The 17,660-nt window shown below is 32.6% G+C and overlaps 1 protein-coding gene across 1 annotated transcript; it reads right to left on the reverse strand.

Annotated features, from left to right (window-relative positions):
- Window positions 1-15,429: 15,429 nt before the first annotated feature.
- LOC110634307 (uncharacterized) lies at window positions 15,430-17,133 on the reverse strand. The gene is made up of 2 exons (XM_021783246.2): window positions 16,668-17,133; window positions 15,430-16,200 (listed from the first exon to the last, which is right to left on the reverse strand). The coding sequence occupies exon 2, from the start codon at window positions 16,184-16,186 to the stop codon at window positions 15,692-15,694; it is 495 nt and encodes a 164-aa protein (XP_021638938.1). The 5' UTR covers window positions 16,187-16,200; window positions 16,668-17,133; the 3' UTR covers window positions 15,430-15,691.
- Between the last annotated feature and the right edge of the window lie 527 nt (window positions 17,134-17,660).

Raw genomic sequence — 17,660 nt, forward strand, 5'->3', positions numbered from 1 at the left:
CATTATTCATTGACATATTTTTCTTTATATATATGAAAATTATCTAGTAAATTAATATTATTAAATAAAATATATTAAAATTAATTTTTAACATATCACGACTCAAATTTTGGGCCATACAGGTACTAGGACTTGGGTCAGTAAAAGGCCTCCAAAGCCTATAGTAAACTTGATTATTCTTAACCCAACATAAGGCCCATAACTATAGTCAAATTTCAAGAAAACAAATGGACAGAGTCCGGCCATAAATTGGACTATCCAACGAGGAGTATTAACTCACTCGACCTGTAAACACAAAATAACTCAACTTGGGGAGCTCAGCTCACCCTCACAATCCTCAAAATAATAAATAATCAAATTGGATCTCAGCTCTTTCATCCAAGGTAAATATTCATCTCAAACATTCTAACATATTCATATAATATGTTTACAACTTCAAAGAAATAAATTATTACAATCCCAACCAAGATTAATACACTACTAACACATGTAGAGTTCTAAATTATAAATCAAGAAAATGAAATATAATTAAACTGCTGCTGATAAACCTGTGAGAAAGGAAGCTGGTTGTTCACAAAAAGATCCACCTATCACCTGAGCAAAAATAGTTGAATAGGGGTAAGCGTTCGACTTATAGAGTAAGATATTTGTTTTAAATACAATTTATATAACTATTTAAGCCTGATGCATTTCTATGTATGAAATGTAACATATACACATATTTTCAAATAATTCAAACAACATTCGCACAAAAGACAATTTCAAATACTCACACACTCGTGTGTCACATCAATATATATATATATATATGAGAGCTGATCCCCTATATAGCTCTTTTAAGTCCAACACCTGCCAGTGAGATCGACTTGAACTAGACTTTCTCTTAATAATTCAAATGCGGAAGTCAGCGAAATCAACTCAAAGCTGTACTCACCCCGACTTATCCACATATAAGGATCGGGTCCTAGCGAGTCAAGCTCCAGCCATGACTATCCATCTTACCCATATCCATAATCACACTACACGCATGCCGACACATGCACACAGCTCCAAATTACCTTAAGGCGGCATCCATAACAATTTCATCAAATAAAATGCAATACAAGGCATGCCTAGTATTTAACTACATAAATATATTTATAAGTGAATGCATGAGCATGTTTTGAATATATAATAATATTAAAATTATAAATAAAATTAATATCTACTCACAGATTATCCAAATGTCACTGGGGCGGCTGAGAAGATGAGGAAGGTTGACTTGGATCACCTAAACAATAATATTCAAGAAATTTTATCAATATTAACTCAAAACAAAGAACTAAAGAGCCTAAGACACCCTAGGTTTATGCCAAAAATTCTGCAGGGTTTTTCCTATACCTAGAACCTATCCAACTTACAAAAACTCAACTAACACTTCTCAATCCAAAAGGCCTTAGATTCAAAATATAATAACTACACAATGCTCCTCTTGGGCCTGCCAAACTAGTCAATTTTCACATAAAATAATTATTTAAAAATTCAGAACGTTACATTCTTTCCTCCTTATAGAAAATTCGTCCTCGAATTTTTATACAAGGCATAACAAATGCACTGAGTTACATACTAAACAAGTATTGATACTTGTTGCGCATATCTCACTCTGACTCTCAGGTGCATTTCTCTATAGATTAACTTCTCCATAGGACTTTAACCATAGAGATCTATTTTAATCGAAGCTGCCTCATCTGATTATCCACTATGACCACTGGTTGTTCCTCAAAAGTCAAGTTCTCATTTAACTCCATTGTGTCTGGTTGCAGCACATAAGAAGGGTCGGGAACATATTTCCTAAGCATGGAAATATGGAAGACTGGGTGGACATGAGAAAGGTTTGGTGGCAACTCTAACCAATAAGCAACTGCTCCCACTTTGTCCGTGATCTCAAAAGGTCCTATGTAACGGGATGACAACTTGCTTTTCTTTTCAAATCTCATAGGAGAGACCTTTAAGAACACATAATCACCCACTGCAAATTCTACATCTTTCCTCCTTGAATCTGCATAACTCTTTTGCCTGCTGAAAGTTATCTTTAAATGTTCCCTGATAAAAGAAATCATATCTAAGGTATACTGTACCGGATCTAAATCACTTACTCTCACCTCTCCAACTTCTATCCAACATAGAGGGAACCTACACTTCCTGCCATATAATGCCTCGTAGGATGTCATTCCAATACTGGAATAATAGTTGTTATTATAAACAAACTCCATTAATGGTAGCTGATTATCCCATTAAACTCTAAAATCCATGACACACATGAGAAGCATATCCTCTAATGTCTAAATTGTCCTTTTAGACTATCTATCTATCTGTGGGTAAAAAGCTATACTAAAATTTAGCTATGTACCAAGTGTTTCCTAAAGTTTCCTCCAGAATGGAGAAGTGAACTAGGACCCTCTGTCAGATATTATGAAAATAGGAATTCTATGCAATTTGACTTTCTCATGGATGTACAACTTTGCATACTGAGCAACAGAATAGGTGGTCCGTACAGGTAAAAAGTGAGCTGACTTGATCAGACGGTCCACAATCACCCATATAGAATCATAGCTTCGGGTAGTACAAGGCAACCCAATCATGAAGTCTATGGTAATCATTTTCCACTTTTGGGATGAGGATCTCCTGCAACTTTCCTGATGGCCTATGATGCTCAAACTTTACTTTCTGACAAGCTAGGCACTTAGACATAAAGTCTGCTATGTCTCCCTTCATACCATTCTACCAGTACCTATCATTCACATTATGGTATATCTTTGTACATCCTGGGTAAACACTATGAGGTGTGTAGTATGCCTCTTGCATAATTTCATTTCTTAGGTTGTTCACATCTGGCACACATACCTTAAAGCCTTGCATAAGGGTACCATCTCCATCAAACCCAAATTCACAATCTTCTCCCTGCTGCACCCTTTCCACAATCCACATTAACTATGGGTCCCTGTGCCGGGAAACTCTAATTCTATCCCGCAGATTTGGCCATACTCTGAAATGTGCTAAAAGTGCACCCGAAGTAGTTATATCCAACATGAAACCCTGATCCATTAGTTCATGCAACTCCTGTATCAACGGTATTCTCTCTGTTGTTATATGTGCCAAGCTACAAGAAGAGTTCCTACTCAAAGCATCTACCACCACATTTGCTTTACCTGGGTGGTAATTTATAATGCAATCATAGTCCTTCAAAAGCTTTATCCATCTCCTCTACCTCAAATTTAAATCCCTCTGCTGGAAATGTGCTTCAAACTTTTATAGTCGGTGTATATGTCGCATGTTTCACCATATAGGTAGTGCCTCTAAATTTTCAGTGTAAAGACAACAGCCGTCATTTTTAGATTATGAGTGGAGTAATTCTGCTCGTGCTTCTTTAACTGTCTAGAAGCATAAGCCACCACTTTACCATGCTACATCAAAACATACCTTAATTGAACTCTAGAAGCATCACAGTATACCGTATACCCTTCTCCACTCATAGGCAAAGTTAACACAGGTGCTGAAAATAAATAGTCCTTAAGCTTCTGAAAGCTTTTCTCACAGTCATCTAACCAAAAAAATAGGACATTCTTTCGAGTCAACCGTGTTAGAGGAGCTGCAATCTTGAAAAAGATATGTACAAAGTGCCTATAATAATTTGCTAGGGCTAAAAAACTTCGTGCCTCAGTAACTGTAGTAGGCCTAAGCCAATCAGTTACTGCTTCAATTTTCTTGGAATCCACTTGAATGCCTTCACTTGAGACCACATGTCACAAAAATGAAATACTTTCCAGCCATAACTCACACTTTGAAAACTTAGCATACAGCTGATGCTTCCTCAAGGTCTGCAACACCATCCTTAAATTCCAAACATGTTCTTCCTCGGTCCGGGAATATACTAAAATGTCATCTATAAAAACAATGACAAAGTGATCTAGGAATGGTCTAAACACCCTATTCATTAGATCCATAAAGGCTGCTAGTGTTTTAATGAGTCCAAACGATATCATCAAGAACTCATAATGACCATACCTAGTTCTAAATGCTGTTTTTGGCACATCTTCACTCTTTATTCTCAGCTAATGATTGCCCGATCGTAGGTCTGTCTTAGAGAAGTATCTTGCTCCTTACAGTTGGTTAAATAAGTCATCAATCTAAGGGAATGGATACTTGTTCTTAACTGTCACCTTGTTCAGCTTGTCTATAGTCAATGCACAACCTCAATTACCCATCCTTCTTCCTTATAAACAAAATAAAAGCACCCCAAGGTGATATGCTTGGCCAGATAAAACCCTTGTCCAAAAGCTCCTGCAGTTGTTCTTTCAATTCTTTTAACTTTGCTGATGCCATCTTGTAAGGTGATATAGAAATAGGGTTTGTACCTGGAACAGTATCTATGCAGAATGCAATCTCCCTATCAGGTGGCATCCCAGGAAGCTCCTTAGAAAAAACATCCATAAATTCCCTAACAATAGGTACATTTTCTACACAAGTACCTTCAATAGATGCGTCCCTCACTAGTGCCACATAACCTTAACAATCATGCCTTAACATCTTTCTGGCACTTATGGCTGACACCAGATTGTATGGAGCTACACTTCTGTCATCATCAAAGCTAAATTCTTCCACTCCAGGATTATGGAAATATACCTTTTTATTATTTCTTAATCCTAACTTGATTGCTAACTCCATTACTTCCAAAATTCTAACTCTTCGATTGGTTTCCACCAGTACATCCACCGTATAATGTTATATTATAGTACTAACCTGCTACTCATTTTATGGAACACAAGCCATTCACCATAGATGATTCTTTCTGTATCTCCTTCTTAACATGACCATTAAAATATTATCGTTCCCTACAATCCTTTATAGGAAATTGCTCTTCATGGTTAGATAGGTATCGTTGAACTTATAATTTCCACCTGAACTATATGGTAGTGAGAAATGGGTATTGTACCACCATTCCAGACAAGATACTTAACACATTCATTCTTCTTGATATAGCCACATCTATGGCCTATAGCTTTCTAGACTTCACCCTCAAATTTACTCATATCTTTTGATCCTTCTTTTTAATTTTCATCATCACTTCGCAATTATTATTTTCTACCTATAGAATTTCACTACGACAACTCCTTATTGTACCACTACTCTGCCTAGCATATAATTTTATATTTTACTATATCTGTTTACACTTCATTTGTACTTCATACCTAGCATTATTATTCTATGTTCCTGTCTTTTGTGGTATTCTAGAAGATACCTCTCACTATCAAATCCTTTCAGAACTATCTCCAATCTTACATTTATTACTTTAATCTTTGTACTTTTTAGTAACTTGTGAGTAACATTTATACTTATCCTGTCCTCTACTATTATTCTGTTACCTATTATCAAATTGTCACTCATGTTTCCTCACAAAGTTATCTAGTTGGTCACACTAAAAATATTTACCTAACTCCCGATTACAGACTTTAAGTCTCATCATTCTGAATTCTAACATCAAATCTCTATGCTATTATCCCTCATTCTTTTCTCTCATCAGGTATATTTGAATTTATTAGGTTGAGTTTTATTCAACTTACTGTCTACTGACTTCGCTTCTTTGTCTGATAAAACAGTTCAAGTTATCATTATACACCCTCTGATTACTACCTACTTTGATTGCATACCTCACATAACTTTTCTCATACTATTAATAATCTAAAAGGTCCTTGTTGCATTGTCCCTTATTTTACCTTAGGGACAGAAATTAGATAAAGTCTATTCCAAATCTTACAACTCTGAGCTTCATATTCTGGCTCTTAACACTGCACTAACTGTGACGCGCTCTAAGTTTTGCATTTTTGGATTCTATACCATGACAAACATTCTCCTCTGTATCCTTACTCTACTCTTCCTAATCTTATCCTAATTTTGGTAGTTTGTTCTTCAGCCAACTTCTTTTATCTTACCCAAATCTGAACTTTACCTATTTTATTCTTTAGTTTTATTCTCTTTCTTGATCTAATTATCATGTCAGAAACTTGTATCTTTTCACTGTCTCTACCAAGTCATCTACACCTCGATGTTACTCAAAATTGGTCCTTTGACTACTCTAGCTAGTACTTCCACTAGCATTCGTGTTATGATGCATTTCCAACCAACTGTCAAAATTTTCATTTATACACTTCCTATATTTACTGGCATTCTATAATTTACCTTTGCTAACTTACTGCCCTTAATGTTATTTTATTTAGAGTATACTCTTTTCTTAAGTGATAAGAAGTTGAAAAGGAATTCAGAGAATTGCAGCCATGCATTTACTGTGTGATCTCTGTCCCTATCCTTTAGACTATATACTACACCCTACTACCTTAACGAGAGGATCTGCAGGAATTTTATTTTCCTATATCCACTCAATTAGCCAAAACTTAAGATATTGGGCACCTAAACCCGTCATTCAATTCAAAGGCCTTACATCCATCATAATCTGATCACTTATGATTCCTATAATGGAACTTGTACCCTCTCTAGGATACCTAATAACTCTCTACCTCACTCTACAATCCTATTTGGGACACTATTCCATAGGTCACCATCACCAGTAGTAACCTTTTATCCCTTTTGAAAGGATAAAACCATATCCTACATCACAACTAACTATAGAGGAGGTACTGCATCTATCACCTCACCACAATCATGTTAGGCTATCTGCTCTCTTATCATATTGCAAACTTCTTAAAGCGTCATTTCACAGGCTATGAACACCATTCATAGCATCTGGTCTCCTTTTTAGGGGAGCAAAGTCATACTCTGTGCCTTGTTACCACACAAAAAAGATACTATTTTCACTAAACTTTAGGGAAAACATCTATTGTAATGCCAAAACTATTCAAGACCCCATATTAGAGACCAAATGGTTTCACTCTGCAGGTGCTACCTTTACTTGTGACTATACTAAAACCTCTAATCTTATGACAACTTCTGATATAGCTCTAGCTCATGCTAGGGTAACCGAGTCACTGACTCTAATTACTGCTCAATTGGGACCTTTGATATTCTAGCTTAAGGGTTTTAAACCCCTAACTAGGATTCCCAAACTCCTTTGCAAATACAAAACTCTATTTATATCTATACCAAAACAAAAGCTAGCTGCAAACATCTACATATAACATATTAAGGATGCACGTAGTTCTATATAATAATCCCATGTCGGCACTATAATTTGCAGCTTATCGCACAAACAATGAGAGCATTACATAGGTCACAAACAGATCAGGTTTTCCAACCTCTTATCTCTCTTTAACCCATTGATACTATAAACTTACCTTGACTGAGCTGTCTACTGATAACTACCAGCAGTGGTACCCTTACCTCTATCTAGGGCAGCTATACTGCCATAACTCACATGTATGTACTCGTGCCTTGTACTAGATAGGCACACTAATTCGCCCTATTTTAACAGAAACATGACATTTCTTAGAGTACATATCCCCCTAGCAGACATCAACATTTTTGTTAGCTCAAGTTCACATCACTATGTACTCCATGAAGACTGAGACACTAAATTGGAGCACTATTATACGACCCAAAGAACAACGTAGAATCAAAAAACAAAGAGTTATAAAAAAAGACGAAATAGGAACTTATACTCCATATGTGACAACCCCATGTACACACTTTTTCATGAATTTAAAGCCTAAGCTCTGATACCAACTTTGTCATGACCCAAATTCTAGGTTAGACTAGTACTAGAACTTGGGTCAGTATAAGGCCGCTAAAGCCCATAGTAAGCCTGACTATTCCTAGCCCAACCATAAGGTCTATAACTATAGTCTAATTTTAAGAAAATAAACGAACAGAGTCGGGCTATAAATTGGACTATCCAATAGAGAGTATTAACTCACTTGATCTGTAAATACAAAATAACTCAATTTGGGGAGCTCAGCTTACCCTCACAATCCTCAAAACAATAAATAATCAAATGGGAGCTCAGCTCCCTCATCCAAGGTAAATACTCATCTCAAACATTCCAACATACCCATATAATATGTTTACAACTTCAAAAAAATAAATTATTACAGTCCTAACAAAGATTAATACACTACTAACACATGCGAAGTTTTAGATTATAAATCAAGGAAATGAAATATAACTAAGCTGCTGTTGATAAACCTGCGATAAAGGAAACATGTTATTCACAAAAAGATTCACCTGTCACCTGAGAAAAAATAGTTGAACAGGGATGAGTATTCGACTCATAGAGTAAGATATTGATTTTAAATACAATTTCTATAACTATCTAAGCTTGATGCATTCCTATATATGAAATGCAATATATACACATATTTTCAAATAATTCAAACAACATTCGCACAAAAGATAATTTGGAGCACTCACACACTCGTGTGTTACATCAATGTATATATATATGAGAGCTGATCCCCTATACAGCCCTCTTAATTCCAACACCTGTTAGCGAGATCAACTCGAGCCGGACTTTCTCTTAATAATCCAAATGCGGGGATTAACGAGATCAACTCAAAGCCGTACTCACCCCAACTTATCCACATATAAGGATTGGGTCTCAGTGAGTCAAGCTCCAGCCGTGACTATCCGTCCTACCCATATCCATAATCACACCACACACACGCTGACAGACGCACACAGCTCCAAATTACCTTAAGGCGGCATCCACAATAAGTTCATCAAATAAAATGCAATACATGATGTGTCTAGTATTTAACTACATAAATATATTTATAAGTGAATGCATGAGCATGCCTTGAATATATAATAATATTGAAATTATAAATAAAATCAATATCTACTCATAGATTATCCAAATGTCACTGGGGCGGCTGAGAAGATGAGAAAGGTTGACTCGAATCACCTAAACAATCATATTCAAGAAATTTATTAATATTAACTCAAAACAAAGAACTAAAGAGCTTAAGACACCCTAGGTTTATATTAAAAATCCGGCAGAGTTTTTTTTGTACCTAGACCTACTCAACCTGCAAAATAATTCAATTAACACTTTTCAATGCAAAAAGTCTCAAACCCACAACACAACAATTACACAGTGCCCCTCTTAGGCTTGTCAAATCAGTTAATTTCTACGTAAAATAATTATTTAAAAATTCAAAATGTTACATAAGATTTGCCAACAAAGATATATCTAAGAATTTATTGACTCAAAATCTATCAATAATGATAAATTTGAGGAGATAAAATTTATTTTAAATGGACACAAATCTGAGAGTTAAGAGATAAGAAAAACAAAAAGAAAAAAAAAAGTTGTGATTGATGAAAACTATACTCACTGATGACTATCCAAGTCCAATATTAAAAAAAAAATGAGAAAAAAAATTCTAGAGAGAGAAGACAGAACCCCTCCTCTAAAGTTGCTATTTAGCTTCCTAACAAGAATTTTATCTTGTTAATAGTGCGGATAGTTATCTTTAATTATAAAATGATTTAATGCAGTGGCTAGGGAGATTATTAATTACGTAGCTAGTTGACAAATCATTATCTGCCAACAATTGCATGATAAGATCTATTATATAGCTTAAAGTTCAACATCTAATTTAACTTATGTTTGGTAGTATTCATGAAATAATTATTCATCCCGGTTGGCATTAATAATTGCAATTAGTTGGTCTTAATTAACTCATGCTAAACAGTTAATGACTCTCAGAAAAGACAAAAGCCAAAAAAGAAGAATCAGGTGACCTATTAATCTACGTGATTAATTGAGAATGATAATGGGAAAGACGAATAAATAAAACATTATTAGGTAAATTTGAACACAAAGAGAAAAAGACAGATGATTGAGAGAGAGAAGGTTGGTAAACTCAATAATAATTTAAAAAATAATTAGAATGAAGTAAGTACTTGGGATATTTGTTTAATTTTTTTATGCTAAGATTATTTAAAATTAATTAATTATCAATTTGTAAGAAAATGACAGTTTATTTCAGAGTATTATATTCACCATCAGCCTAGCTGGTAAGTATATCCACTCTTATAATACAAATTCAATGATATCATTTCTCATAAATTATAAAAAAAATAAAAATGATACCATCTTATAGCAATTTAAATATATAAATTTTAATTACTTGGTGATTTGTCCCATGTGCATGGTAAGATTGAGAACACTAAAATCAACCCAAATCCTATATATTTATATAAAATCAAACCTTACGTTACATGATATATTTAATAATTTGACATATTCTCTTTTTTTTTTTATTTGATATTATGGAAAGACATGCTTTAATATATTATATTATTATATAAATCTTAACGTTTCAAATAACACCAAAAATTAATAATAATGGAAAAAAAGTATTATATAAAAAGAATACGAATTGATTAACAAATTTAATAATTTACATGTGTGAATATAATTCTAAAAATATAATTAAATAAGTATAATTAAATATAATAAAAAAATAAAATATAATATATAGTAAATCATTATATATTATATTTCCACTAATGTTATGTATATTAAGATTAAAATAATAATAAATTCAATAATAAAGAGATTCTCATCAAAATTTAAATTTCAATTTTTTTTATATTAGGAATCTACAATAGGGACACTCGATAATTGAATTATGTTGAGCATGGCAGTCGTAATTTTCAATTATTCTGAACTAAAAAACTATACCATTGTTTATGTTGATGTTAATGTTTTAGGAAGTCCAATTATACGTCTCTGGATTAAAGCTGCTGTAATGAGATTTGCTTGTGAATTAAGAAATTAGATTTTTGAATTTTGCTTTATTGTGAAATGGACAACTATTTATACCCAAAAAAAAAAAATCATATATTATAAAAGTAAAATTATAAGAATAATGATATGCATGATTTGGGTCAGTTAATTAAAAAAATAAGATAATTCCTCTTATTTAGCCTAATATCAGTAATCCAATTCCACTAATCATATGAATGAGGTTAAACAATTCCTGTGATTTAGCCTAATATTAGTAATCTAATCCCACTACTGATATGAATCATGATTAAGGTTAAATCAAGGTATCAACACATTTTCTAAAAAAGGAAAAGAAATTGTATCTTTGGCTCCATTTGTCTTGTCCACATTTTTTAGTGTTTGGAGTACTCAAAAAATAAGAAAATTGAAAATATTTTTTAGTTAAAGATAAACTAAATTATTTAAAAAAATGATTTTTTCTTTTAAAAAAAAGATTATTTTTAAAATTAAAAAATAACATTCTCTTTAAAGAAAAAAAGAAGTCATTTTTTAAATTTTAACAATCTTATTATAAATGTGAAAATATTTATATATACATGATATAAATTTATAATATTACAACCAAATAATGAGAAATATTTTCATGGAAAATATTTTCTTAAAAAACAATTTTCATAGAAAATAATTTTCATATATAAATTATATTTTTCGTGAGATAAACAGGGACTTCATATTTCTGAAGCTTCTGTTTTCTTAATTTTGTTTGAGTAATATCATATGATATATTAAATGAATGTGTCTTATAAATGAATTTAAATTAAACGAGTATATATCTTAAATGAGTTTAAAGAGGATTAATTTGACAATAATTTACAAAAGTCATGATTGATAATTTTTCAAAATAATTATTTCAAATAATTAATGTAAGAATTTTTATTTAAGGAAAAAAACTAAAGAATTTTCCAATTTTGATTTCGTGTTTAGATCTAAGTTTCATACCTAAGCAACATTCTGAAAATTCGTTGCACGAGTTACCTTTGCTGTCATACGCTGCAATATTGGCTCGCATTAATTTCCTTACTAATAATTGATAATCTTGATTAATTCAAATCATTAGAGATCTTGCTTCGTTGTCGCATAGCAATTTTATATATACATCCACTTTGATCTCCCATATCATGGAATTGCTTAATTAGCTCCTTGAATGTGTATTAATAATCACTTTTAATGCATGATTTCAAGAACAGTCAACAAACATAATGGAGGGATTTAAGGAAAAAAAAAAAGATAAATTTCTTGATTATGTTGCCATAATTTCCAAAAATGGTAAAAAATAGCGTGCTCCTGCAGTCTAATCTTCAACTGCATTGAGCAAATGATTGCAAGGTGAGAAATTAAGCAATATAGCCTCCAAGTAGAAGCCACATTTCTTGGTTTACAAGTATGACCACCTTTTAGTTCCTTTAACACATTCATAAACCTTCTCAATCTAATGCGAGTCATCATAGAAGAATTAGGATTTTATCTTATCAACTACCTAGCTAGTAGTGTCACTTGTTGACCCCTCGTCCTAGAACATTACAAGCTAGTTGCCAAATCACCCTCTTAATAGCAATAGAATTATGGGATAACTTGAAAAAGTTCCATTCATCCCATATGGGTTTTAATAATTGGAATTGGTCTTGATTGACTCCTATTAAACATTAGGAAGGAGATGATGATAAAGAAAAGGGATGAATCATTTGACCCTTTGAACCATATAAATAATTTGATATGAGATATGCACATTAGGTGAAATGGATACTTTGTAAGGAAGTTGATAAAGCAAGCTATAAATAATTGGGGAAGAGTGTAGATGCTTGTAGGGGTTGGTTTTGATGCTATATTTTATAGGAAACTAACCACCATTTTCAAAGAAAATGACAAAATGTTTTTTCCTTTCTTTATATTATATATATTCACCATCGTCCTAGCTGGTGAGAATATCCTCTCTCCTACACCACCACAACCATAGGGAGTCTTACTGTTGAAAAAGATTTGATTAGCTCTGTTTTTTTGAGTCTTAAGCAATCCTGGAATGTTACGTTCAACTTGGCCCTGGAAGAAGATTATCCATATGATTCTATTAGTTTTAATCTGGAGTTTGTCAATGGTAAATGTTAAATTGTTAACCCTGGAGCTGTTGATACGTTCATAATTCCAGGCTAAAAAACAAGAATAGAAAAATCCTGAAAGAAAATTCAATGAAACAAAATGAGTTTGAAATCATTGATAAGCTTGAGTGAGCAAGCTTGATTGAGATGACTTGTCCTACTGTGATGCAAGCAGAGACTTGCATCCACTTTATACATAGAAATATAAGACACACTACCAACCATACCCTGAAACCCATGGTCCAAAATCTTGTGCCTGGCAAGTCACTTGGCAGGAGTGATGTGTGGCATTGCCACTGTCTCTAGTGCCTGTTACTGTCTCAGTTGTCAATGCTATGGGCTCTGCTGGAGAGATCTAATGAAAAAACCCTTTCCCAGCAATATTTCTCTTACAGGTGACCCTGTCTAAATCTGATCTTTTTTTTTGTCCAGAAATGGCTTATATGAAGATTCCAACTCAAAACTTTATAATTTAAAGATAATTTTAATATTATCAGGCTAAAATTAATGGATAATGATGAATAATTTGCTAGGATTGAAGCTACAATAGTTACAATCATAATAAGGTTATAATTAATTGAAGCATATTCTTTATTTTTATAGTTAGATAAAGTATTTTTCAACCCTTTTCCACTCATTAAGATCCTTCTTGCTTCTACTTTCATTACAAAAATTTACATTATCTAAATTTTATTCTTGTCAGACAAATAATCTTAACCTATACATATGCTTGAAACCTTTTTCTGATCATTTAAATCTATGTACTTTTCTCTACTGATAGGATTAAGAAAACTAAAGTTAGCTAAAATTTCAAGTGGGATTATCATTGTGCATATTGGAGTTCTTGGAATAAAATCTTTGGATAACATGAACTTGAACTTGGGATAATGGAGTTAATTTATATTTCTGAGCCAAGAAAGATAAAAAGAGAACATTCACAGATTCTATGTTGATAGAAAGCATAAGATTAAAAAATCTTAGTTGTTATTCCATTTCAAAACAAAAAAATAAATAATAAATAAATAAGTCCATCGTAAATTATATTTTTGTATTTCAAAGTTTTTTTTTTAAATATAGAAAATATATTCAATCAATTGAAACAGAAATATGAATTACATATAATCAAATCACTATATTTTTATAAATAAATTCAAAAGCTTATATAAAAAATAATAAAAAATATCTTGATTTAAAGAGCCTATAAGTATTCACATAGCAATCAAACAAGGAGCAACACGTTTTACTTGGTCGTAATCTAAGACCAACCATTATTTGAGTCCATAATTTTTGTAAGAGTTTCATCCAATAACCTTCAAATATAAATCTTTTATGGGAGAAATGATTTTTACTTCATCGTGTGCTCTATTCAACAAAAAAAATAACTCATACAAAAATGCACAAAAACTCCTTAACTAAGAGAAACAAATTTCATCAGAAAGAGATAACACAATAAATTAATTCTCACTAAGGAAGAAACAACTATTAATAATGATAGATTTTAAGACTTATGCTTATTCATTTTAAACGAATGTAAATATGGGAATTATTAAAATATATATATAAGAAATTAAAAAAAAAAAAAAGAAAAAACAAATAGAAAAGGTGGGGACACCCGAATAAGAACAAAATGGAAGAGGACTGACTGTAGGAATAGGGGAGAAGATGAGAGAAAAAGGAAGAGTTTTCACTCACTCCTGATTTCTTGTAAATTATATTACCACCTTTCAATTTAAAGCTCTAATGGGGTCTGTAGTTGGAAAGTCAAAAAATTACTTTTTTAATAAATATATATAATTTTAAATGATGTTCAAAAAATTATTTAAAAAATTAATTATTTTAAAGTTTTTTATAATTAGAATATTTTAACTTTTAATTTTAAATTAATTTTTAATATCATGAACACAAACTTACTAGAATTTCACAAGCAGTAGAGCCAAGATCTGGAAATTTAAGGTAGATATGAACAGAACGTGTATGGTCTAGATATGAACAGAACGAGTATGGTCTAAGGCACAAGAGGACAACCAAACCACATTTGTCATTTATGGCAATGTAATGGCTCATCCGTGACACAACGGATCCAGCCTTTGTAGGAGAATCAAATAAAGAAATGCCAAACAAATAAGAGAACACTCAGAGAGAGAATAAAAAAGGTAGGTCTCCACCATTAAAGAATTCCAATGCTAGTAGCTAAAGACTTCTCTGGATCTATCAACAAAAGCAATATCTTCAATGCTTCTTCAGATTCTATAAAAGAGGTGTCACCAAAGTCCAACCAAATGTTGAATTATAGCCAATCTCATATGGGAACCAACTTATCAAACTTCCCCAAAATTGATATGCAAATAGGTATAAAGATTCTTTACATAAACTATAATCATTTTTTAACGATCTAATTTGATTTCTAGTGCCTATACAAATTAACATTCAAAGGCTAGTCTAGTCTAGCCATTCTTAATATCTTTAGGATAGGAGATTTCATCTTATTGCGCGAAAGTTGGATTAGGCATTCCTGAAGGCACTGTAAGCAACTAGTCCAATCACACTCAAATATTTGAATAAAAAAAGCAAGAATTTAAAGAAAAGACAATTTTACAAATACAACTGAAACATAAAGTTTCAGGAAAAATGGGATTTCATATTCTGATAAGGAAGTTCTATATTTAATTTTAACATCTAAATAACTAAATTAAGCACGTAGCTCCAAATTCCACACCCCCCCTCCTACTTATTTGCATCAAATGAACTGTAATTTTTCTGCAGTTATATTGATCCCCCATAGTAAATCTCCATGTGTTATCTTCATATCCATGTATCAACCAGACAAAGTAGGGAACCAACTTTCAGACCTAGTAAGCCCAGCAGCTCTCATTTGTCCATTAGTATTGGTAGGACTAGATGGGGTTGATCTTAATCCTCTTGGCGAATCCAAACTTCTTCTAAGAATCTGTCTCATAGCAGATATCAAATGGATAGTTGGGTCAGGAGGAGGGCCAGAGGACACAAATTTCTTGCAGAAGTTCATGTGCCTAGCCATGGCTTCTTCTGTGCTGATAAGCCTCTCTGTTGCCCTCACAATCTCATCTTTTACAGCTTCTGCACATAGCCCACAAATCCATTTTCCATGGTATCTCTCCCTTACTCTTTCAATGTAAGCTGGCGTGCACTCTTCGGTTAGACCACAACAATCACATTTGGCGAACTCCACTTCTGCTTGCGCTGCAATTAGTTTAGTTGCTGTTGCAGCTGCAGCTGGTTGGGTTTCTGGGGTTGATATCACCATAGGATCACTGATTATGGTAGCAGACATTTGCAAAAACTTCCCTGTAAACAACCCACCAAAACCATTAATAACCCATTTTTAAGTATGATTTAGAACTCTAACAATAGAAGGAGAAGATGGGTTTTTGATAAAGATGTTTTCTTGAATACAAAGACCGTGTTTTGTTCTGTTTCAAAAGTGGGTTTTGTGTTCCTGGAAAACAGAAAATATATATAAATATACAGAAAGAACATGATGATTACGCGTTACGCGCAGAAAGCAATTTGCAAACCAGCTGGAAACCAAAATATTTTCTAAAAACAGATCATCGTTTTGAAAATCGAAACATTCAAAAGGTAAAAAGAAAATTCTTCATAAGTTCTATAAAAGAAGAAGAAGTTCATATATATAAATCTCCTGCAATTTCAATCAAGCACAGGCATGAATCAAGACAGCAAAACATCAATCTAAAAGCATGTTCAAAAACAACAGAAAGAAAAGAAGTTAATCTAATCTTGATGAGGATTACCAGCAGAAGCAGATGAAAATAAACTTGATGAGTATGGAAAGAAAGGTGTGTGCGTGTGTATATATATAGGTATTGCTCTTTTTATGTTCTGCTGCTACTGGGGGTTGTGAATATTATCTCTCCTTCTCCCAGTCTCCATCTTCAATCATCTCTTCGTCTGCAAACAAAATCTCACACAAGAAAACCATTTCCAAGAATCCTTGTTTCTCTGATTCTTTCCACCTTTCTTACTCGTTTATATATATATATATGTGTGCTCTCTCTCCTTCTCTATGAAAGTATTGCGATCTCAAGAACCTTTTTCTTGAAAACTTTCAAAGAAGAAGAATCCCAAATCTTTTATATGAACAAAACCAAGAGATTGCTTTTTGTTTCCCCTGCGCAAAATTCTCCACTCACGCGTATTATATCAAATAGTTAGAGAGAGAGAGAAATGGAAAGAGAGGAAATTTGGTTTGGTTCGAGAGAAAAGCCAATGATTGAAGCTTTAAAGAATATAATCCACGTCGGCATTTGATACTGCGATTGAATTCTGACCATTGATCATTGGATTGCCAGCTAAGCATTTATCGCATTGCGAGGCAGGAATTTTCCCTTAACCAATATTTGCTGTTTGGAGGCTTTTTATTTATTTTTTTAATTTTTTTTTCTCACCTCTGCACCAGTTGACTAATGCCACGTCTTTCAATAAAACGTGTAAGGTACAGACAGCATGGCAAATTTCCCATGCTTTAATCTGGCCGGTACCGTCTAGAACCATAGATTTCAATTTAATGATAGGATTAAATTGTAATTAAATCAAATTATTTATCTTAATTTTAATTTCAATTTTTATTTTAATTAAATTTAATTATTTAAAATTTCAAGTAAAAATTGTAATTTGAATTAAATTAAGCATTTATTATTTAATTTAATTTTAATTTTCTTTAATTTATATTTAATCCGTTTCAATATAATTTAAAATCGAATTAAATGGTTATCGGTGCATTTACT

The sequence above is a fragment of the Hevea brasiliensis genome, chromosome 1 (genome assembly GCF_030052815.1).
Source record: "Hevea brasiliensis isolate MT/VB/25A 57/8 chromosome 1, ASM3005281v1, whole genome shotgun sequence".
Taxonomy (NCBI): domain Eukaryota; kingdom Viridiplantae; phylum Streptophyta; class Magnoliopsida; order Malpighiales; family Euphorbiaceae; genus Hevea; species Hevea brasiliensis.